Source organism: Ochotona curzoniae, unplaced genomic scaffold (genome assembly GCF_017591425.1).
Source record: "Ochotona curzoniae isolate NIBS_2020 unplaced genomic scaffold, NIBS_Ocur_1.0 contig_66, whole genome shotgun sequence".
NCBI classification, from domain to species: domain Eukaryota; kingdom Metazoa; phylum Chordata; class Mammalia; order Lagomorpha; family Ochotonidae; genus Ochotona; species Ochotona curzoniae.
In genome coordinates this window covers 13,578,450-13,603,753 of record NW_024466512.1, presented here as the reverse complement: position 1 = coordinate 13,603,753, position 25,304 = coordinate 13,578,450, and the positions used below count along the sequence as shown (strand labels likewise).

The 25,304-nt window shown below is 36.8% G+C and overlaps 1 protein-coding gene across 4 annotated transcripts in view; it reads left to right on the top strand.

The window, feature by feature from the left end:
• The window catches only part of VTI1A (vesicle transport through interaction with t-SNAREs 1A), a 347,830-nt gene that overhangs the window by 64,765 nt on the left and 257,761 nt on the right, over window positions 1-25,304 (top strand). For 3 of the 4 annotated variants that reach the window (XM_040992102.1, XM_040992104.1, XM_040992101.1), the window contains exons 4-5: window positions 3,552-3,629; window positions 14,513-14,597. In XM_040992102.1, the coding sequence (XP_040848036.1) occupies window positions 3,552-3,629; window positions 14,513-14,597 (163 nt within the window). Of the gene's footprint in view, window positions 1-3,551; window positions 3,630-9,926; window positions 9,948-14,512; window positions 14,598-25,304 lie in introns of all 4 variants that reach the window. The other variant, XM_040992103.1, reaches the window with a different exon arrangement.

Here is a 25,304-nt window from a genome sequence, read left to right as displayed (position 1 = left end):
AATACTCTCATTTAAGCGTGTGTGGGGGGGCAAATATTGTCAGTTTTTTCACCCTATGGTACAGACCAGAAATTGTGGTAGATTACAAACTGCATAGAGCTTCTGTCTTCTCCGGAAGCCACATATAAAGCACCAATAGACACTGGTAACTGACAACTAAGACTAAAAATGTTGACAATTTCTTGATTTGCCTGGTTAGCTTATGTATAGAAGTCATTAACTATTTATAAAATGCATTATGAATTGGGTTTCTTCAAACTGTAGCTGAATGTGTGACATTTCCAGCTCAAATTCTTATGCTTACATTTGGCTAAAGAACAGATTTTGTGTGTGTTGTTGATAATAAAGCAAAATTATTTTAGTTTAGATTTATCAGTACACAATAGATGTTTCAGTTTAATCAATTTTGGTGTCTCCAAATTAAGAAAATGGGTGGATACTTAATAATGTAGCATGAGGTTTTAAAAAATTCCATAAAAGATAACATGGTTTATTAATGTTTTACAGCAAAATTATCCATAAAATAAGCAATTTATCATTCAAAGTAATGTAACTTTTGGGTTTTTTAGGGACTTTAGTGATGATGTTACAAGTTAAATTACAGTTGATTATCATCAGCTTACTTAAAATTTGAAGCCATAAAAAAATTATGAGAAAGTGCAATGGTTGGGCATCTAAATACAATTCTTAGTACAACAGAATTTTGTTTTATTTTGTAAAATGGAACTCAAGAGTAAAGATCTCAGTTTTCAGCATTGTCTCATTTTCATGAAGAAACTAGCTGATATTTGAAATGAGTTGTATGTTCGTCCTTTAAGGGAAGTCAGTCCTGTCAGAGAACTCTTGGTTAAACTCAGCATATCATTTGCTTAATTATATCCAAAAAGCCATCCAAATGACCAGTGTCCACCCTCCCAATGGGAAGAAATGACATTTATAGAGACCACCCTTCCAGCATGGCCGAATTCTCAGTTCCCCTCTGTTGCTGAGCATGTACACTCAAAAGCAGTGGATTCGAAGGAAAGCAAGATTAGATAGTTAGTGATGCACATTTGTAATTTTCTTCTTTTGATGTGTAGTAAATCAAAATAAGAATATAATGTAATTGAATAATCTATGCAAATTTGTTGATATTTTGGTGAAAAGAGTGCAAAACAAAAGCCATCTCCATATGACGTTCTTGCGTACTGTGGAGTGTCTTAGTCCCCCAGAGTGATGAGATGAATAATTAAAAAGGCAGCTCTGATACCACAGCCTGTTTAAAGGTTCTCATTTCCTTTCATGCTGTAAAATACTTTTGCTTAGCCAGTTTGGAACTGCTGTAGTGGGGATCTCCAAATGTGCAAAGGAAATATTTGAGTTGATTTAAATAGCATATCAAGGTCATGAAGTGGACTTCCCTCTTAATTTAGCGTTTTTCAGTGCAGTTGTTTATGAGCTCAATTGAACTAACTAATGAACAGTGGCTTCAGTGAATGCAGTTACAGAAGCAGGCGTATTCTGTGCTGTTTGGGGTAGCAGGAAGTCTGCTGTGTTCACAAATGAATGAATGGCATCACTCAGGAGTTACCAGGAGATCTGAAATAGATGCCGTTACTGATCTCAGGCTAATGACTTAACTTCCCTAATTTGTCCTCTCTGCACATTGTTAGTTTTATTTATTTATTTTTTATTTACCTACAAACTCATCACAGTTACCAACATATAAGGCATACATTTGCACCAGCCACATAGTGCTAGGGAGGAATGTTCAAGGCAGGGAAAGGATGCCACTGTCTCCTTAATGAGGAAATGTTTTGCAATTCTTGTGCCTTTTTTCCTAGCCTGCAGAATAATAGATTGGTAGGGTTTGGGGGTTGGGGAAGGCAGAATTTTCTGTGGTAGAATGAGCACTGGGCTGTGAGTCAGGACTCCAAAGTTCTGGTCTCAGTTTTGCCAAAGCACCAGAATAATTTTTAGAATTCCATGCAATTTATTTTCTTCCTCCTAAAAACTGAAGGGGTGTTTAGAATTATTTAAGTATACTCCATTCAGTCATTTTCATCTGGGTTCTGCTAGAGCCATAAGCCTTGTTAACTGCATTGACGTGCAATGAGCCAAATTTTCTGTTTTGTGTGAATTAATTTTCTCTCATCTTTGGAAGAACTAAGAAATAGCTCCTGAAATAGTTTTCTGTGCTCTACAACTTAGATAAGGAATTATAATTGATAGAACCTTCAACTTGACGATGTTTTAGACGTCTAGTGCTTGTTCTTGTCAAAGGTTCTTTTGAATTCTCATATGATATTATGTTAAAGGTGTTATGATCTCTGTGTGCCCAAGCAATGCTAATCATTCACTCATTTGGAAATGAGGTTTAAAATCTCACTGTTAACTACTGCTAAGGGATAATGGAATCATTTTAAACTGTGCTACTTTTTTTTCAGGTCACAATTGAATAGGCAAGAAATTTTAAGTCCGAAACATCCAATGAGAAAGATTTCTGCTTCCTACCTGCCAGTTTTAATTGTTTATTTTTAAATTATTTTTTATTATTTGCTTGGTTCACAGGCTTCTGCAACAAAATAGTTTATAAAACTGAATCTGGGTCTGAAATAGTGATGCTGAAGTGGACTCTGAGGATTATCTACTGGTTTCATAGTTAATTCCCAGAGCCTTTTTTTCTAGCTAAATGTGTGTACACGTAGATAATTCATGAAGTGCTTACCAACACGTCCCCCTGACTTCAGATGACAATACATTTCCTGTTAAACAAAATTTTGGTGCATGGAACACTGACTGTTAACCCGCCTGTCTTTATTTACAGGGATTGGGGAAAATTGACTCATACATAGCCTACTTGTCCTTTATTTACTGGGATTTGGAAATGTGCTTTATCAGATGCCATCTCCTCCCTCTCTCTCTCTCTCTCTCTCTCTCACACACACACACACACACAACTTTTCCATTAGGCCACTGTTTATAGACAGCTTGAAGTTGCTGAAAGTTGAAATTTGTGTTCAGACATGGGTAGACTCTTAGATCCCCTCTCTTCTGGTTAGTATCATTGTAGTAACGGAGGAAATATGGATGTGTGTCCAGACATTCCATGGAATGGGGAAATGCAATTACTATCACAGAGTTAGAGATTTTAAAGGACAGTATTATTTAGTACTCTTCCTGTCACAATATTAAAGACATGTTCTGATTTTAATTATGATCTGGTGAGTTTTTCTGATACACAGCAGTGTAGCTCTATTACTTTGAATTTACTGGTTATCTGAGTGACGATGTAGGGAATAAACAATCTGAATCCTTTCATGAGTATTCACAGTGTACTTGCACAATGAAGAGTTTTTTGTTGATAACCGACATTTCAAAAAAACTTCTATGTACATTTAATTTCTCAAGTTCAGGAACTTTGTGCAACTTTGGTGTGCAGATTTTAGCCAATAGGTTTCCATTAGGGGGCTCTCGAGGTTTGAGATGATCTGCCGTGATGCGAATCGTGCTCCAAAGCCTCTACTTTCTAATGTTCATCTCGCTCTCTCCCTTTTTGTTTTGTTTTATAGAAAAGGTCACGGATCGCCTACAGTGACGAAGTACGGAATGAGCTCCTAGGGGATGACGGGAATTCCTCGGAGAACCAGGTAGAATGCTAATCAGGAAGGCCCGGTGGGTGGCTGGAGGGTGAAGGAGGTCACTGGCGCGCTAGGCTCTCAAGCTGCTCCTTAACAGCATTAGCAGCAACTCATGTGGAAGCGATACTGTTTAATGCAAAGCTGGAGTCTTAATCAACTTCAAAATGTTTCTTGGAGATCTTACATTTAACCCTTTACCTTGTGATCACTGTCTGCTATCTTTTAAAAAAATCTCTTTTTCTCTTTTCTTTATTATTTAGTACTTAAGGAATAACTTGAAACACACTGTTTGCAGACAAAGCCAAGGTCTTCACCTCAAACACATGTAAAAGGAGTAAAAAAAGTACATAATGCAGCTTTGATAATAATGCAGTATAATTAAATCAACACTTGCAGCAAAACAAATGAAAGTAAGCTTTCAAAATTCAACAGGGCAGCTCAGTCCCCTATTGTGTAGCTTCTTAAAAATACATTCACCAAAATGCAAATTGCGTGTACCAGTACAGGACTCAAATACCCATACAGAGACCCCGCTGCTGTCACATCAGAGCAATAACAATGATAATAGCAATAATAATAATAGGGTAGGTCTTTTTTGCACTTTAAAATCTGCATAAGCAATAAGTAAGATATGACTTATTCTTAAAAGGGCATTACAACTTGGCTGTCAGTTCTCATTGGATCACACAATACTGTCATGAGTCTAACTAATGTCCTGCTTCTTTCTTTGAATTAATACTGCAGACTTCATTAGCTCATATCAATAATACATAAGACTTTTTAAAAATGTTTTAAGAACCTCTGAGAAGAAGAGGTGACTTAAAAAGTGTCTCAGTCAACCTTAAGGACTGATTTACAACGGGGAGCTTCAGAAGCAACACCTGAATGTATTTATTACTGTTAGTTTGACAAGTATTATACAGGACTGTTCTATGCCTGAGTGAAAATGAATTTAAACCACTCACTCAGTAAACCCAAATTTTAACAAGACAGTAAAATATGTTGCATATCTTATCAATTTACCTAATTGTATTTAGCATTTCAAATAGATGGTGTGCCTGGTATATGACATCATATTGTTTTCTACTGTAATGTTTATTGTAAACATAGAGGTTACTTGTGTGGTTAAGCCCACCCCATCCATCCACCCCAAAGAGGAGACAGACACTGCACTGATGGTATTTGTTTTGGGAAAGATGGGATGGACCGTTTCTGCTATTTGGATGTTATCAGCTTGAGATCAGACGTGTAAACACGTTGAGGTATGACTTGGGATTTCAGCTTTCTTGATTGAAATGTGAGAGTAGCTAACAGAAAACAACACATGAAACATGAAAGGTTGGTGTGATAAAGGGTTTTTGCTCATAATAGATTAAATAAAGTGAGGATAAGAGAAAAGTATTTTCTTCCTTTTTCAAAGTGAGATTTCAATTGCTCATACTGCTTGAATGACTTGCTTCATGATTTTACTTCCTATCTAATGTAAAAATCATTCTTTTTTTTTTTTTTTTTTGCAAAACAGTGACTGTGTGGTTCCCATGTCAGTTCCTTAAAAACACTCTAGATCTTTTCGTCACTTGAAACTACTGCCTAAGAAAGAGGAAACAGAAAGGCAGGGTGTTGCCATGTAGCTCAGACTCCTTGATTGTAATAGAGGAGTTTTGTGACAGGGATCCTTTTTTTTTCTGAATGACTGTTCACTTCTCTTAATGGACATATTATGTGCCAAGAGCATCTCCCCTACATATATGTAAGTATAATTTTTTTTGTGCCTCAAGAAGAATATTCCACAAATAATAGATTGAGTTCATATTTTCTGAATTTCTCAAATTATGTTCCTGTCACTTTAAAGTGATTATACAAAGTTTTCCTCTGGACTTATATTAAATCAAACTTAGGAATTCTGAAAGTGCTTGGATAATCTGAAGTTTAGTTGTAAGGAGCTGTCACTTCAAAACACAAATTATAGTCATGAGAATATTTTACTATTAGATCAGTACTTCCATAAACTTTTCTGTCTAAATGAAGAAGGGTTAAAAGTCCAGAAACGGCACATTCCTTTTTCGATGTTTTGTTACCAAATGGAGCAAAAATTTCCAAGTTGTGATAATGTCATTAAATTTTGTTCTGAGGCTCTTTGCCATAATATAGGAATTATATTTACTGAAACTAAGATGTATGCTTAACCAGGCATGGTGCCAGAGAATGACTGTCCTGAATCAATATTCATTCAGACTATGGACTCAAAACAGAAACCCTTTAAAGAAAAGATTTGAAGTTGGTTCTCCACATCTATTTCTGTAGCTTAGTAATTGAAAAGATAATTTGTGGTGGAATTACCATACTTCATGTAAGAATGTTTTCTACCTACAAATAAACTTACTTTCAGGTTAGTTGTTAAACTAACTTGGATTGGTAAACTAATTATACATATATATAATTGCAAAACTAATAAATATATACCAATTGTATTATAATTGGTAAACTAATTATCGGAACTCTAATGTTATTTTTGAAAAACTTTAAATATCCAGGTTGAAGTTGTAGATTAACAAAATGAGTCAAAATCAGGAATAATTAATATTGAGATGTGTTTCACTTTAAAATATGAAGAGATAAAAGGAGGAAATAGTGAAGGAGTAGATAGTAGTGATTGCGGATAGGTGAAAGAAAATGCTGACTAGTTATTTTCAAGGCAACACATACTTCCTTCCTGTAGTGCCTGCTTCGTGAAGATTAGATAAGTGAAAACACGATGGTTATTACTTCCCATTCTATAAGTGTATAACGCTTAAGGTTTCTTTTTTTTTAGTTTTTCTTCCTTAAACCCATTAATATGTATAATTTTACCTATCAATTAACTGTAAGCTATATTATTTTGTTCTTTGTTAGACATAACTTTCCTTTACCATTAAAACTGTCAGAACTTAAGAATTCCAGATGTTTTCCAAATGTATCCTTAATGCTGTCAGATAAGCCACACATCACTTAATTATAAATTAATGGTTTTGTGTAAATTCATTTCTGATTCATACTGTTTTATTCAGTCAGTTGTAATTCATGCTTGATTTACCAAAGAGGTATCAAATTCACTCTGCACATTTGAATGTTGCTAAATCATCAGCTTCCCAAGCACTTTTGCCTTAAATGTTACTATTCTTTTCTTTTAAATGACCATACTTGCGATTCCATATGGTAGCATTTTATTTTCTTCAGAGAGCTGAGTTCTTGAAGTTCTTGAAGTGGAGAATTTAATAGTTCTTAACTTGGTTTTGTTTCATGAGAACTCTGCCGCAAAAGTGTATATGTGGTGGGGGGATCTTAATGAATAAAATCAAAAGCCCTTTCATAGTGGAGTGTGATGATCGGTCAAGTAAGGTGTTCTGAGCTCCAGCTCTGAACCCTGATAGTCTTGCAGTTAGGATACGCAAAATTACGTTGATCAGTAAATTTAAGTAAATCCTAAATGGAAGGCTCAAGAAACATAAAAAGAGTAGGATACTTCCTAACGTGCGCACATTTTTGTTGTAAAGCAATATTTAGTAGATAATGATTGCTTAATTTTTTAATACGAGGTTCTCTTAAGTTCCCATTTGGGCTTGCTGTGCATAAAGTGTGTCAAACTTCAGCTACAGACCAGGGGGTGAAGTCGGTCAATTTAATTCCCCAAGATCTAAGGAAGGTCGGTATCATTTCATATAGCCCTGGCAGAGCAGATCATTACCAGGCACAAATCTGTTCGTTACGTGCTGAGGGTTTATAGCAAAATAAATAGACTGGCATCCTAAGTTCAGAAAATTGTGTGTTCGACCCACGATAATGTGTAAAGGGCGTTTAATAGAGTTCAGCATTTATTCGTTATCTGTATGCGGACAGAGACGGCAGTAGCGTTATCAGCTTTAAAAAAAAATTCGGTAGTTCTAGGGTCACGTGACACCACACACACACACAGGCGCACGCATGAACCCTCACATGCTCTGCAGTGCAGTTTTGATTTTAGTCACAGCAGAAGGCTTAACCACAAGAGATTCCACTGGTTCAAACCAGCGTAAACCAGATTTTTTCAGCCCACAAAGGAACAGATTACCTCTTGTATCAAATTCTGCATTTGTGGGGGGGGGGAGGAGAAATCTTTGTTTCAAAAAAGATGTTGATTATCATAACTCAACATGGTGGCTTTGCAGGCTTTCATGTCGCTTGTGATGGCGCTCATAACTCGATAAAATACAAAATCACCAATTTCTGTCCAGTCTAAGCATTGTTAATTTTCAAAAATACACCATCTTTTGTTTACTTGAATGAATAACTGCCTGACCCCCCAAAAAAAAAAAAAGATGAAGATGAAAAACCCTCCCATTACCTAGCTTAGCTACAAATCCGGTGTGGAGCTTGAAGGCAGCCATGCAGCACAAACAAGATAGAACGTTTTTTGTTTGGAACCTATTGAAAAAACAAATGGGTAGCATTTTTAAACACTCATTGATTATGGCAGGGTGGCATGCCCCAAATGGTCTCCATTGCCGAGGAGTAGTTTTAAACTTTGGCCCTTTAAGTATCATAGTCAACTGAGGACTGGTGCCCCCAGAAAGAAAAGATAACCGTGCAATCCATTCCCAGATTGTCTCCGAGAATTCGTGTTTGCCTTTTCCTCCCATGATGTTCAGGTAGTAAAGAGAAAGATTCTAGTATGTGATAGACCAGGTATTTTAATATAAAGTTTGACTTCTGGGGAAGGATTAAAATTTTCACATCAAGTGTTGAGATGTTTTACTTGTACATGCTAGATGGTTGCTGAGTGAACGGGTGTATGAATGAAAGACAATGTCAACTTCTTGTCTATAGAACCCTGTAAGAAATTATGCAGTAAATTCTGTGCTATTTTTTTTGTAGAGAATTCATTCAAAAATTTTGAAATCTCTTTACACCTAAAAATCTTTCTGTAACACAAAGGAAGTGGCAAGATAAGCTGGAATGTGAACTGCCTTCCTTGAGTTTGAGGCAAAGGCAGCATTAAGCATTGAGCATCCCGGCGGTAGTAAACACGATGCTTAAAGAGACTTAGCGTGCACCATTCGTGACATTTTTCAGAGAGCAGTAGTGTAATTCATTGCTCTGCATATGTCAAGTGTTATAAACAGCTGTTAAGAGATGTTTGGATGTTTAAAAATCATCATTTGTAGAGTTGAATTGCTGAAGATGCAAATTGCAAACCTAGAATGTGACTGGTAGTCTTTTACAGCATCGGTTTCGGTTTCTGTCCCTGCAGGGGCTGTAGTGGGCATCTCAGCTACACAATATATGTGGTTTAGAATTGTGTCAAATTTGCGCACAGACTCACCTACACAGGCACAGGATGTGCTCTGGTGGTTTTCTCTAATGTCTAAAGAGTTAAACAGCTTGTCATAGTTAAGGAAAATAGAAAAATCTGTGTAGGAGAATTAAAATGTTAACATAGGAGAATTTATTAACAAAAGCGTTTTTAATTTAGTGTCATTAAAAATGAGCTGCAGTAGAAATGAAGTAAGGGAGTTAACCGCTTTGAGATGACCCAGTTTACAAGATGAAGAAAATTGAAAAATGAAGAGACAATTCAAAAAGGAAAAATAAAAACAGGCTAAAAGACGCAGCGACCTCTGAAACAAAGCTAAAATTTATTTGGATGTTTCCATTAGTTCTAAGGATAGTGAAATTTTTCCTATCAACTGTATACCAAATGAGTGTTAAGCAATCTGTCATACTTTATTCTCAGCTAAAATAATATGACCTCTGGTTACAATCCTATTACTAGGGCGGGCACATTAACTGGGGTAATAGTTTGTTGTTTTAAATAGTTAGTGAAACCAAAGCAGGGCCTGATAATCATTTTCATTTGTAGGTAAAATCTGTTATCAGTTGTCAAGATTCCAAACAGAGAAACATCCTGAAAACTTGTATATACAAAACCTCTTTAGCAGTACATTCTTAGAAGAGAGGAACAGTAAACTTGTTTTCTCTCTTTATAATATAGACTTCTATGAAGTCATTCCCCTTTATTTCACGATGGTGTCTTAGATGTACTTTAAAAGAGAATTTCACACTATTCTCTTTGTTTAATGTGACAGTGTGAGAAAGTGATCTTTATTCGTTCAAAAAACTCTGCATGTAGTCTATGTTTAGGTTCTTTTAATGTGTTTGTCTGTGATTTTTAAATGCTAAACATGTAAACAGATAAATTGTCAATGTTAATTCTGTATCCTGTCACACAACTGATCTTTCTTTCCTGCCATTTCTTTCCTTTTTATCTTTTTTTGTGCGTTCATGTTGCAGTTGATAAAATTACGTGAAGAGGTGAGTACTTCCTAGTTCTCCCCCCTTTTTAAAATTCTGCTTTTCCTTATAAAACTGAGTTTCTTACTCTGAGGTGGATCTTTAGGTTCATTTTTCGAGGAAAATCTACACATAACCAAAGTATTGATTTTGTTGCTTAGAAATCTCCACTGTTGCTGGGATTTTGGGAAATAATCATATTCTTATTTTAAAAGCTACAAAGAAGAGGAATAAAAAAAAAAAAAAACAATGTCTTAAAAGCATACCCAAGAGTGAAGTTTTGCTTGTGTTAATTTCCCAGAAAAAGTTAATGGGATTTATTTTTTTTTCAGGTTTTTTTTTTTTTTTTTTTTTTTTTTGCTGAGTTTAAACAAATTCCTTCTCCTCACCCAAAACTCAGATTGAACCTCAGACAGCATCCTTTCGGGAAAGCACACATACGTTTTCAGTGCCCTGCCAGTCTGTAGACACAGGTACCGCAGCATAGCCAAAGCTCTTTTGTTGCTAAACGTTTTTTTTTTTCCCATTGTCGAAGCAGCACTGTAGTGGGTTGTCATTTTTCTGGGTTTGCTAGTTTGTATCATGATGTTCTCTACAGATATTTTTTGTAGCCTAGTGGACATTTGCTCAGTGTTTATAATTTTCTCCCTGGAGCAGTGAGGGATGTGGAATGATCCTTTTTGTTTTTGCTTCATTAGGCCAAGCATATCCAATATAGTTTGATATTCATTTTTCAGTGATAGAGTAGTTACCATATATTTTTTTTTTTGCTTAATTTTTGCTATTTTTCTATTAGGATATAATAATATCCTATGTTATTATTTGCAGATTGCTTAGTTCTCATAATAATCAGAACACTGTTAATTCTTTTCAAGCTTAAGTTGGCCTCATTGATTGAGGATTTCCCAGAAGTTTTTTTTTTTTAAATCAATATTTTATTCATCTTTAGTTGATGTGAATGTTGATTTCAGGACCTACACATGGTGGTTTTCAACAACTCTTCTGATTTAAGATGCATTAATCATGTTCTTTCTTAGTAGAAAGTAATAAAGACGTGTAAGATATGGAGAAAACATACAAAACCCTCACCTCCCCCCAACCTTTTGTGCGTATCTTGCCTTCATGAAAGCAGCTATGTAAACTAAACGAATATTGTCAACTGCAGTTTTGATATCTTAAATGACTTGTGATGTTGAGTTGATAAAACATTATGATCATGCAGGATGGAATATCTGCCTGTGAGTGTGTGCATGTACTCATGTTTAGGTGAAGAATTTGAATTTTCAGTGTCAATGAAACCTACAAAAGACTTGAAAGCATTACTAAGAAGAAACTGCGCAGAGCTCTTGGCCCTGAATTTAAGCAGTAAAGATAGCTAAAGATTTGTGTTGCATTATAATAAGCATTTTAAACATATTTATCTTTGTTAGGTTGAATTTTGTAGAATGAGAAATCTTAATTCTGAAAGCTTAAACATCACATTTCCTTTAACATATGCTTTATTATGATTGATGGCATAACCGTTTTGTGGTGTCTATGGCAGCAGTTCCATCAGTTCTTAAATTCATGTTTCGGACTGTAGCCTATAATGGTATTGTAATTGAAAAAATTAGATAACTCAACAAATTCAATGAAATGTTTAAATAGTCTTTGATATAGACATAGCATTGATATTTATGGACCTGATTTAGATGATGACACTGCATTGATAACATCGTTTGCTCAGAAGTGACTGTTTCTCAGTTGGGATATATATATATATATATATATATATATATATATATATATATATAGTAATCATGCAGTGAATGTTACCCTGAATTTCTTATTGCACTTCTACTAGGAAGGCAAGCACCCATCTGTTCCAATGTATAAGGTTTTGCTGTGTTTTCTCACAATGAGTGCCCCAGCCCTTTCTTCCATGTTCCTCTGCTCAGTTCTGGAACTAGGGTGTGCTTGTAGTGCGCAGGGAGCTGATCTGGTGTTGGCTGTGCTGAGCTGTTTGAATCCTGAATCTCCAGCTCTCCTTAGCTGAGCTCTGTCTGAAGCTCCTGCACAGCTTCGCTTGCCTGCTTTGAAAAAGGCTGAGAAGAGGGTGAGAGAATGAGTTTGGGATGGAGTGTGGGGACAAGTTGAAAGCATCAGCTGCTACTGTAGTGTATTTCCTTTCATTTATGAAGACTGGGGCAATGCACAACTAAGGGAACAATGTAAATAGCTCAGCTGTTATAAGAACTTGATTTTAGTTTGACTTAAGTGAGGAGATTCCAAAATACAAAGTAAAATCCTGCCGGAAAGCTGCTGATGAGCTGATAGTCCGCTTATGTGCAGATTTGCTGTGATAAATGGAGCCGTCCTCACGAAGTTACCTTTGTTATTTAGGAATATACATTTTTAAAGTTCCTTTAGAGATTTTGTTTTCCATTATAGTCATGTAATCCCCCATATCATATAAGTGCTTTATTGTTTATGTTCCATTCTATCATGTAAGAATAATGTTCATTTCTGGTATTTTTAAACTTATGATTGCTAATTGTTTGCCTTTAATTTGGGATTTCATCTAATAGAAAAATCAACCAAAAAATATTTGTTGTCTTATTCTGCATTAAAATTCAGATTTTTTTCCCCTAGCCTTTGCAGGTTTGGTATCATTTTTGTGAATCACCAGTTTAAGACTAAGTCTTTTGTTAAAGAGAACAATATCCAGATAAGGGAAGGGCAGTCTTTTCTCACAGAACCGGATTGTAAGGAAGATTATGAGTAGGAAAGCTATTTTTGACACGCCTTATTAATAAAGTTTTTAATTTGATTTTAAAATAGTTGTCCGTACCAGGCACCTAGAGTTCCTCTGGCTCCTCCTTTTCTCAATTACAGCTTTCAGTGATTTTGCTTTTTTACCACCGAAGCTTTCCTTCCTTCCTTCCTCTGTGTTATTTATTTGATTTTTCTCTTCCAGAGGGAGGGGACAGTTTTCCCCTTAATTCTCCACTGTACATTAGACAACTCTATTAATTATTATGGACTGTTGTTGCAGCTCCCTGACCTTCACATCAGGTCCCATCTCTCTGTTCTAAATGCATTGTTTTAATGATTCTCTCCCCCCTCCCAGCCCTTCCCCCCAAAAAATTTTCAAGGAAAGCTTTGATGTGGCTTTAGCTGCTTCCAACGTCTGGCCGCATCTCAGATGTGTCACCTATGCCGGGAGGGAATAAGGAAATCACGTTTTGAATGGTAATGATAACATACTAATCACTTCCTTTCTTTGAAGATGGAAGCGAGATATTCTGTCAGCTTCCCGGCTGCTAGAGCTTGGAGGCACTGGTCTAGGTGTATTAGCTTAAGTGTGCATGTCAATACAGCTTGCATCTCCAAGATCCATGGGGGCTCATTAGAGCAAGGTAGAGCGTTTCGCTCGACAGCCACTCACATAATGTGTGTGGCACCTCCTTTTTTATTATTATTAGAAAGCATCTCTGTGACTTTAAATGACATCTGTCAACAACACAAAGTTACCGGAGTTATGGTTGCTTTTTTGTTTTTGCTTTTGACCAGACACCCAAGCTGATTTGATCGGGGAGGGTACTAATTTGTGGCAAACACTTGTATACATGTACATACACATAAGTATCCAGATGGACATATTCATGCATTTCTAGGTGTCTAGGCTTATATATTTTCTTACTCATTCCTATCTGTGATTAGCTTGTAAATCTGCCTGGGTAACCTGAGGTCTAATCTGCCCATATCTATCCATTTTTCTACATAGATTTCTATATATTTTTAAAATCTCAATGTGAAAGAAAAATATCTGGAAGCTAAGAATTTTGGGGACTAATCCTCTAATTTCTCCATGTAAGACAATATAAAAGAGGAATATGAATTTTTCTGGTTTTAGTTCATAGTCTGAAGCACCATGTGTTAAAAGTTCACCTTCAAACTGATGGCATCTATATTTGGGAGTAGATCTGCAGTTTTGAACATCTGTGTAAATGGAGAAAACATTGTGTCCCTCATTCCTGTTGGATGCTCTGACTTGTCTTAAAATTACAAGTGCTGTTTATTATTCTGTGTTAGTAGTGAATGCTGCTCTCTGTGGCATTTTACTGCACATCCAAAGTTGAGGAGCATTCTCTTAAAACTCAAATTTCTGTTTAAAAATTACTCTCTGTAGGAATAAAAGAAACAAATGGATTTTGAAATGATTACATTTTATTTAAAAATGCACAAATGGAGATCACAGATCTATGCAAGTGTCTCATTTTGGCTGAAACAAATGATCCAGGTGGCTGTGGGCTTCACACACTTGCAATGTTTTGGAGTAAGATTTACCATGGCCACGTACATCAGGGATCTTCTTTTAAAACAAAATGTAGATGGTCCATATATGGCTGATTGGGAATCCATTATAGAGATTGGTGTAATTGAAACGAGTTGCTAAAAATTAACTATAATGGTATATGATAACCCCACCTACAAATGTTAGGGCATTGGAAGGCATTATTTCTAAAAAAGGCAAAAAAAAAAAAAAAAGAACATTGTAGCCGGCTGTCTGATTTTTTTTTTTTCCCTCCCTTTTTCTTTTTCAGAGGGCACATCTGCTCGATAACACGGAGAGGCTGGAAAGGTCATCTCGGAGACTAGAGGCTGGATACCAAATAGCAGTGGAAACCGGTACGAATTCTGAGAGTGAGCAAATTGTCTTGCTTATGCACAGCAGTCTTCACAACACATGACATTTCAGGGAGACTTCAAAGGAGTAGCAGAGACAGCAGCCCGAGATGTGGTTTACATATTGGGGAGACAATTGGGAGCTTATTTGCGCTTATCTTTTTTCAAGTTAAAAGGCATGACATCTACTGAAAACAGTTCCTGAGGTTTAAAAGTATACATCTGAAAAGAGATGGAATACTTTGTCTAAATTCTACATTTGTCTTAATATGCAGTTACATGTTGTCAGTTTACCCACCCGCAATGATTGCCAGCACACGGTGCTGTCTCCAGGTGTTTGTGCCTTTACATTTGATTCACATATGTAAAAATTAACATTTTAATCCATCTAAATGATGTGAACTTGAGACAAAGAAATAGCGATACCCCGTTTACTTGGCTTATTTTTCCCTAGTGTTGGAAGTGCTTCCTAATGACTATATATATTTTTTAACATTATAAATAGACCATGTAATCAGATATGGGAAATCAGCCGTGGAAATAATACATTCATAATTTATTAGCATTAATTAATGCTACTCAAACTTCTAGTTTTAATTAACACTAGTTATTGATTTCAGAAAATATAGTTCCAATTCGATTTCCGAGACTCGTCTACTTTAAAATAGACAAGGCTTTCAGTCATAAATGTTTCATGCAATGACTATATTTTTACATAGTAAGTAAATATGCATTAACGCCTAGTTAGTCATCAGTTTTTATGATTTAATTATGCTGTTAGTTTTGCTTTGCAAAGTGCAGGTTGTCTATAATTTATTTTGAATATTTTTGGTGGCTCTTAGTATGCAAACCACAAAAATACATTACCAACAATGGTTGGTCCACTGGTTTTTCTTTTTAATTTTGCCTTACAAATATGTTTATTTTGAAAGAGCAGATAATGAAAGTGATCCTAAACAATATCTTTAATGAATGGCTACTGTTTCTCTGGGTTCATGGCTAGTCCATATTCTCTGGTTTATGAGATGAGTTCTGGGGAACTGAATAGGCAGTATATAAACAATATTGGATTTCTATTAAGGGTAAGAAAGCTGAAGACCCACAAACTTTCCTATGCTGTTCAGCACTACAGGCAGCCCATTTTTCTGAGGTTATGGATAGACTGGTTTCTCGCCTTGATTGGTATAAAGGTACCTTGTGTGTGTCCTTTCTGTCTGGGTCCTTCCTGGGAAGTCAGGGAGGAGCGCTGAGCCCGAAGTGAAAGGAGCAATCCTCAGTTCTAGCTCGTGTTGGTGTGATGCTGAACAAGTCACAAACTCACCTGAGCCTCCATCTCTTCTCCCAACAAGTCAGAAATAATATTGTCTGTGTCAAGTAATTTTGGTGTATGTTAAAAGGTTTTACTCTCTATAAAGCATATATGCAAATATAAGAAAAAAATATGAATACATGGTTATTTGATGTTCTATACTCATTAGACTATTTCACAGAAATGATTTGTTGATGTGAGTAAATATTAAAGGAATAGAAGCACTGTGTTACTTTACAAATCCTTGAGGGACATAGCACTGGCTGTTCTGGACCTTTCCATCATTATAGGGACTTCCCCTGAGGAAACATCCACTGGTGAAGCTCTTCACATGTGGGACTAGCTTGGGTTCAGGAGTTCTTCCTGCCATGACAGTGATGACAGGGTTTGATTTGACTGCTTGAGCACCTCCTGGGATATCCTGTTCTCTTTCACTATACCATTCATGGAATTCCTTCCCAAAAGTAAAAGGAAGTTATAACAGAAGGTTAAAGATAACTGAAGACCATGTATTAACCAGGATTGTATGGTAGGATGAGATTTGTGGCAGTTTTTTCGGTGGGGGAGACAGAGGAAAGTGTTGCTAAACATATCATCCATCTAAAGCTATCAACATAGTCAACCTAGAAAATGTAGAATTAAGAGTGACACATGAACTAGCCTCAGTCCACTTGGAGCTTTTAGCAGAACACAACAGTAGATTAACCATAAAGAATAATAAAAGTAGAAGTTTATGTGTTATGTAAGGCATGGAAACTTCTGGAAAACTACCAAACCAAATCTGAAGCCAGAATAAGGATGGACCTGTGCCGGAAGTGGTGCAACTCCTGTCTGGACAGGAGTCATAATGTGAATGCATCTGAATGGATGTGTTTGAAAATGGAGTGAAAAATGAGAAGGCAGAGAGCAAGTGTTCTTCATGTCATGCTTATTGAACTGGTGGGAAAACAGTATTGGTGGGGGTTACCATGTTGCTTTTCTATTGCCTGTTCACCTCCCGGTCCTCAGCTTGGTCTTAGCTATTTTATCCATGGGTGTCTGTGTTGACTGTTTTATAAACTTAAGACACTGTTGTGTTAGCAGCAGCAATAGAAGAGCAGTACCTTATTAAAGTAATGCCTTTGAACAACTGTGACTTTTTTTTCCCTCGAGAACACATGGAAGAGCTAATATAATTTTTGAAGCAGCAGAGAAAAGGGAAATAGTTTTCAAGCACCCTAGTCTGGGAACTAGTAATGTACTATAACAGTTTTCACCAGTCTAACAGAACAAACTGAGAAAAGATGCAGAATGAATCGAATTTTGTATAAAATATACCTTATTACTTTAATGAATTACACTGTGGGGACCAGTGTAGTGACTCCATGACATAAGCTGCTGCCTACTCGGCCTGCCTCTCATAATCAGAGCCCTTGTTCACAATCCACCCGTCTGCTTCAGATCCACCTTCCTGCGATGTGTCTGAGCATTAGCTGTGAGGGACAGAGCATGATCCAAGAGCCTGGGTCCCTGCCACCCATGTGAATGACCAGGATGGAGTTCGAAGTTCCTGGCTTGGGCTTAGAACAATCTGAACTGTTACACTCCTTTGGGGAGTGAACCAATAGATGGAAGATCCATTCAGCCTGTCTCTCTCTATCTCTCTGCTCCCCTGCCCAATATCCCTGTAAATAAACCTTTTTTTTAGAAGGGGATTGCACTGACTGCACTTTTTCCAAGATATTTTTCCCTATTAGGAAGTGAAAACAAAGATTTTGTAGTAGAAATAGTAGATATAAGTTTTGTGTTTGACTTTTGCTTTACCTGGAAAAGTAATGAAAGTAGTAATCCAATTTTGGACCTTCTGAAAGTTAGTTTGCCCTGTTTTTGTTTGTTTGTTTTTAATGGTGCTTATCTATAAAATCTGGCACCTGTTCCCTGATGTACTGACCTGGAGAAAGAAATATCCATTCATTTGGTCCTGTCATGAATTAGCTGTGTTACCTTTGAGAATTCACTTGACCTGTCAGCATTTGTTCTTCTATTTGCCACATGGAAATTTAGTACCAGATTCTAACTATCCCTTAAGATTAAAAGGTAAAATAAAACCATATATCAGGAGGGATCTGTAAAAATGACTGTTTTTACAAGTCACTATCAATAAAGTTAATGATTTAGTCTTCTCAATGATTAGCAAATATGTCAAACATTGATGAACTTTTCATTAACTTGATGGTCATAATTGGCAATCATTATGTAGAGAATGGTATGAAATGGGACAGGATGGTCTGAAATGAATATTAATTTGAACATAATTGTCTTCTTAAATAAATTCATGCTCTAGAATGTAGTCATTTTGGGGCGGGCATTTGGTGCAATGATTAAGATGTCATTCGGGATGCTTACAACCCCATCAGAGTGTCTGCATGTCAGTCCTGACTATACTCGCAGCTTCAGTTTCCTAGTGCACGCTGTGGGAGGCAGCAGCTGATGGCTCGGATACTTGAGTTCCTCCAAGGAAGGCCTGGAGTGAATTCCACACTCCTGGCTTTGGCCTGAGTTAAAGAACAAACTAATGTATAGAAGAGTTATCTGTCTATCTAACAGCAGTTGAGGTGCCATTTCGGATTCTGACATCCTGTACCATATAGTAACTGGGTTTGAGTCCAATCTGCTCCTGACCCAGTTCCTGCTAACGTGCATCTTGGGCAGCAGGGGTAATGGATCCAGGACTTGAGTCCCTCTGCCACCCACGTGAGAAACTACGATGCAGTTCTAGAATTCTACCATCAGCCTGGCCCAAACCTGTCTTGTAGGCATTTGGAGAGTGAGCAAGCAGTGTAAACAGGTTGCTCTCTTTTGCTAGCTTACACTCATCCCTTTCTCTCTTTCTCTGACTTTCAAATAAAAGGAAAATGAATGAATAGAAATATACATATATGTAAAGTTATCTCACTCATTAATGGAGCTTCCTTGGGATCAACCACCATAGTTCAGATCCTGATGTGTTTGCCTGATGTGTTGGTTTGATTGAGTCTCAAATTTCTCCAAAGTTTTTTGTCTTACAGTCTTTGAAGAGAATCTGACCCCTTCTTTTTTCAGTTATTGCTAATGGGCAGGTATGACTTTCAACTGCAGAGACCTGTTTTGTTGGCTGTCAGACTTAATACTGAAAACTTTGGGTTTTCTGACCTTTATTCTGAAATTATAATACCTTTATTTCCTGGAGTAAATACACCAAAATTACATCGAGAACAAAACTATTGGAACTTGAATGCTTAGTAAAAGAAATAACCTAAAAGACAGTTTCTACAAGGGTAGAAATGCCGGACTCCCTATCTCCTTTCACTGAGTGCAAAGGTAGTTGAAGATCCCCCATGTTGGGTGGGCCTGGTGTACCTGGAGCCACAACTTTGCCCGTTTCCAGTAGCTTTATTTCTTGGAATCAGCATCTGTGCCTTTTGTTGACTTTGCTCCTGACATCCCTGGGCAACTAAACCTTTCGAGTTAGCACCCCTTCTCTCTGTGGTCACCACCGACCACTTGGCCCTCACTTTCCATTTGGTGATTAATCTCTGTGAGCTAGAGTGCTAAGCTTCTGCCAGCCATCTGCCCTGGAGAAAAGGTGCCGCATCCTTCATCCAGGGTCCCGTCGGAGTAATGACTGACAGTGTACCCAAATACCTCACTGTCAATTGAACACTTATTAGGATCTACACGCTGTTTCAGCACTGTATAAGCCTACTGTTTTACTCCTTCCCACAGCCGTAGGTGAGTTATTCTCTTCTCATCTTGCAGAAAACAAGCTACTGAAAGATTGTCATTTGCCCACACTTGCAAAGCTAAGGAATATTGTAGATGGTGTGATTTTCATATTCTTAGATAGTGGACCATGCTGAAATGTTAATGTATTTCCCATATCTGGAGTTTTCAAAATGATCTACTTTGTAATCAAAATATGTCATAGTGTCATATCAATTTCTCTCCACTGTAATTTATTTAAAAATTGTTGGGTATTATTTATCTTAAACTGAGGATAAAGTAGTGAACAACACTGTGAAGGTCCCTTGTCATAGGATGCTGATATTTCAGGGAAGAAGTAGGCAGCCTTTGACAGGTATTTTTTGAAATTAATAAATAAATGATCAGGTCCATTTGAGATAGCAGTAAAATGTAGCAGAGTGTTAACAAGCAATTGATAGAAGTTGTCATAGGTTGCCTGGTCACGAAAGATCTGGAGGAAAGAGCTTGTAAGCTATGTTTCGAATAGCAAAAAAAAAAAAGATGTGGTGTGTAAGCCTATACCAAGCAGATGGCACCAGGCAGAGGTAAGAACAGTCATACGGGCTGTGAAATGACAGGTACTGGGAATGTCCAGGCAACACACAAAAGGCCAGCCTGGCCAGAGTGAAGGGACCAAGGTGCACAGTACACAATTATGTCCAAGTCAGATGGGAAGCAGATAGTGTGAGGGCATGGTGTATGGGAAAGGAGTCTGGAATTTACTCTGAGAAGTCCAGTGTGATCATCGGATGACTCTCAGCAGGAAGGAGCTTGATCTGAGCTATGGAGAGCAGGGATTATGGTGGTGGAGGGCAGAGGAGTGGAAGCAAGGAGGCGTATTGGGAAGTTTATGGTAGCAGTTACCCTTTGAGAGATTGCTGGTGAAGAAATAGGAAAGCTCATCAGCCAGCTTAAACAACATCAGAAACAGAGCTCGAAATTTGTCATTGATTCTTTTAATAGTTGCCATGAGTCCCCAAACTTAAGTGTTCAGGCCTAGTAGGGCTTTCTTTATACACAGACACTGGCCAGTTCTTCTGGCAAGCTGTAAATCTTTTCAAAATCAGGTTTATGGTCTTTTGTGTGCACAATAAAGATGACACAAGTTTTTCAGAGTTCATGAGAAACACAATGTATATAGAGGGATTTATTAATTGTTTCATGGAACTATGATGTTTTAAGTTTTTCTTTACTTCAGGTATAATTTGGGTATTAATACACATTGTCACTTTGGATAATTTTGTATTTGTATAATGAGGAAATGGGTTTCTTCCTTATAACCAGAAGTAAGATTCTGAACCACAGCTTTGGCATACTCTGGAAACTCATTAGAGATACAGGATGCCAGGGCCAAGTCCAGAATCTGCATTTTCCCAAGATCAACTGTGATCCAAGTGTACTTTAAAGTTGAATTAAATGAGTAAAAATTAGGCTGATATTTAGTCTGTGCTTATTTGAGCTAGATAAAAGCCATTGCTCTGAATCTCATAAATGTATATAAAATTTAAGGCAGGTAGTTAGGATGCAGTAGTACCTACCCTTACTCTGAAATATTGTATCTGCTCACCTAAGTAGTAGTGGCATTCTAAGTAGTGTGAGGATAAGCGATGGTAGGCTTCTTCTTCCTTGGTTAGGAGTGAGTGAGTAGGCATTCCTCCGCCACCGAAGAACTAGCAGTCTCTCCTGCACCCCAAACGGGACTCATTATGCCACTTTATATTTGGCACTTTTTATCCTTATTCATAACACCATTTTTTTAAAGTCACATTTACCACCGGAGAACATCTCATTTTATCAAGAAATGCAAAAATGGTTTTATGTGTCATTAAAATAATGCTGATGTTATATATTTGCAAGTTTCTTGACAAAGGGAAAGGTTTGCTCTCCACATCTTATTTGTTCTGGAATTAATAATAAGGACTTCTTTCCATTTCTGTTTGGGAGTTTCCTCATAAGTACTGTTTCTTACTGTGAAGAGTTTATTTAAAAAAATAATGTATGGATTTTACTTTAATTTCAAAAAGTCAAAATTCTTATAATTACTTGATTTTAGGAGCATACATCCACTGGCGTATTTTATACAGTATGTTCAGATTATTTTGCTCTTTTTTAAAATTTAGTTTTATTTTTTATTTTATGATACAATTCCATAGGCTGTAGGATTTCCCTTACCCCCTCCAAAATTTCAGTCACTTTGGGCATTGTTTATTGAGATAAAGATTTTGTCAATCTTAGAACTGCTCTTTTTCTTCCTCACTTGAGCTTACTCACATACGCTGACATTCTCTCCTGTTCCTCCTGCCTTTCTTCCCCTCCTTGTATAATCCCTCCTCTTCTTCCTCCTCGCTCCCCTCACTCTTCAAAATAACATTTTGAGTGTTTACTATGCTATGCTATGCAGAATGTAGTAGGTGGAGCTGAAAATATAAAACCTCAAATCTATTAGTTTGTAATCACAGAAAAGATCAATGGATTGAACAATGCAGAATACTATATAGTAATGAATGAGGCTGGGGTTTTTTTTTGGATTTTTTAAATTATATTTTGACAATCTTTACATAGTTAATTAGGGTAAAAAAGGTTCAAGGGCTACAGGAAAGTGGGTAAGACTATTAATTTTGTCAACCAACTTGGAATCTTCTATCTATTGATAGAAGAATAAATTTAGATTCTCATTTATAAGTGAGAGTTGTATAAAATCATACGAAGCCGAGTTCTGGGTCCTACCAGAATGCAGAGGTAGCAAGTCCTGTGAGCTCTCAGAGCTGTGCGTGATGTGAGTGGACCTTAGGCTTCCTGGTACTGATGCGGATCTAGTATCAGTGATTGTATCGTAGGGCAGATCGTTGTTCAGAAAGATACTACCATGTCCACGTTATTACAGAAAGAACAAATTACCATCTTATGTTCTACAATGCAGTAACCTAAGATTATTTAGTTGGACTGATAGATTCAGTCATATATACTTGTGGCAAAACTCTTTCAGTAGGAGTACTGAACTTTGGGGAGAGTATTGTGGTGTAGTGGATTAAGCCACCCTTTGTGTTTCTGGCATCCCTCTTCTGAGTGCCAGTTGGCCCACCAACAGGGCTGCCTCTCCCGTGTGAGAGAGCTCCTGGCTCTGGCTTCAGCCTGGCCCAGATCTGGCTTGTTGTGGCCACTGGGAACCAAATGCACACTCCGTCTCTCTGTCTGACCCCACTACCACCTCGTACTGTGTCATTCTGCTTTTCAAATAAACACATATATGTATATATAGTTACATCATTTTCTAATTTTTTTCTTGACTGAAATTTTTTTAAATATTATTTTTCCATAGGTACAGGGATTCCACCTTGCGAACTCATTTTTTAACAAAAGAAATTTTAAACTTTTTGAAAAAGAAAGCTCCAGGAAAGGCTTTCGTATTCATTATTTTAGGTGTTGAAATGTTTTCAGCATCTTAAGGACATTTCTGCTTGAACAGGTGTTTTTTAAGTGCTGAGAATTGCATGACCATATCCTGCGAGTTTTTAACAGTCTCCAAGATTATTTTGTTGTATACCTACCACTTATTTTACAGTTACAAGCATGTTGAAGTCTGATATCTTGAAAAGCCTGATTCTGTTCTGAGAAGAATAGAATAGGCGATCATTTGGGGTGAAGCTCTTAAACAGTGTTTTCAAATTGTGCTTAAATTTGTGAGGTTCTCTGAGATATTGGTGTGCTCCACAGTGGTGAAGAAAAGGATATCATTTAAGCCCTATTTGGAGAACTTTCTCTGTAGGTGGTCCAAGTGAATTCATAGGGTTCGTTTTTAATCCATTAAAAAGCATTACACTCATTTTTAAAGGCGCCTTGCCCCATAATGCCGATTGCTTTTCCAGTTAGTCTGCAAGATACATGTGAAGCCATTCTTACTCCCTCGTATCTCTGAGTTGAGAAAAAAAATGACGACCAAAGCAGATGGCTAAAATGCCAATTTACTTTCAAATATTACAGTGAAGGACAGTTAAGCTTATGACCTTGTTGCACCGTACTTATATAACTTTCTGTGGTTTTTTTTTTTTAATCAGGTTTATTTTCCCTTTGAGTCTGAGTTTCAGTGCCTAGAAGTTTTCTTTTCAGTAGTGTTTATGCATTTAACAGAACTTTCTGAGGTGGGTGCCACAGAATTGTCACAGCATGGGTTCGCATTGGACTAAGACTTTGTGTACGACTTACAGCAAGTGGAAAACTTGATGGGCATAAGCTTTTTAAATGGCTTTTTTGTGTGCTCTATATTTGAAGCTTTCGTCTGTATTTCCTGTTGGGCTACAGTGTTTTCCAACATCGCCATAAGAGAACAAAGTTAACATTAAAAAATAATTTTTTACTGAAGAATATGTTTTTCCAAGTAAAGTCGTTATCAAAGACACTGTCATGGTGGGTCACCATTCAATGTTTGGCACTGAGGTGCCCTTTTGTGTCTTAAGATATCAACTCTAACTCATAGTTAAATAAATATCTATTTATTTAAAGACAGGAAGAAACCACCCAAACACCAGAAAAGCAAAAGGCCCTTTGAAAATTGTCCCTTTTTGAGGAAAAAGAAAGCATGTTGTTATGGTAGCCCTACTATACGTTCGCAGTTGCTCATTTCATTGCAATTAATTACCTAACTTCCCAGTCCACACTGCATGGCTGGGCTTTTCATTCACATAGAAATTTCTTTACCATGAAACTAATTTTCTTTGTTTCCATTTTCAAAGTTAATTACAGTACATGGCACTTGAATAGAGCACAGAGCACAGGGGGTTCTTAATATTTATTTTACAAATAATTATTGAACCCTTTAAAAATAACAGTTGGATTCATTATACTTGGACTGGGCAATAGTTGATCTCTGAACTATGAAGAAAATGACTGCTTTAAATTAATATTATTAACATAATTTGCATTTGGAAGTAGGGTAGAGGAGAAATTCAGCCCACCTGAAAGGTAAACCTAGATTGTATGTCATTTAGGAAGGCAAAGACCCTGGCACTGTGCCTGTCGGAGATACTCACAATATCAAGTTCCTGTAATTGGTAGGGAGATCTTAACAAGATGCCTGTGGGGGAAGTAAATAGCTGTGTTTCTTTACAGTAAATATAATTAGTATTTTTGAATCAGTATAGAAGAAGTAATTATCCCTATTTAATTATGTTAGAGGAAGACTGAAAGAGATAAGCTATATGGAGTAAGTAAGGAGAAGTGGAGAAGAGATGAGTGAAGCATGGGCCAAGCTGCGGTTGGAGGCAGAAATGTGGTTTGTGAAGATTTTCATCATGTATCCTATAACATATCTAATATGCATCTCAATTATTAGTGATAACACCTATTTTCAAAACATTTGCCCTCATTATTTAAGAGTACCTCTCCAATGAACCTACCTACAAATGATCATATATATAATTATTTTACTTAATACATTGTAAAAATGTGTAAAAAATGACAGTGATATCATAAACAGCAGCACTGTATATTCTGCTATAAAATTTTTAGACTAGGCTTATATCTATTACCTGATTCTATCATCAATCAATCTGTTAACTGATCTGAAGTAGAAGTTATTGGTTCAGGCTGAGTAGATGTCCCCAGAACATGTACAGATGCTTTCTACTTTTAATCAACTAGGA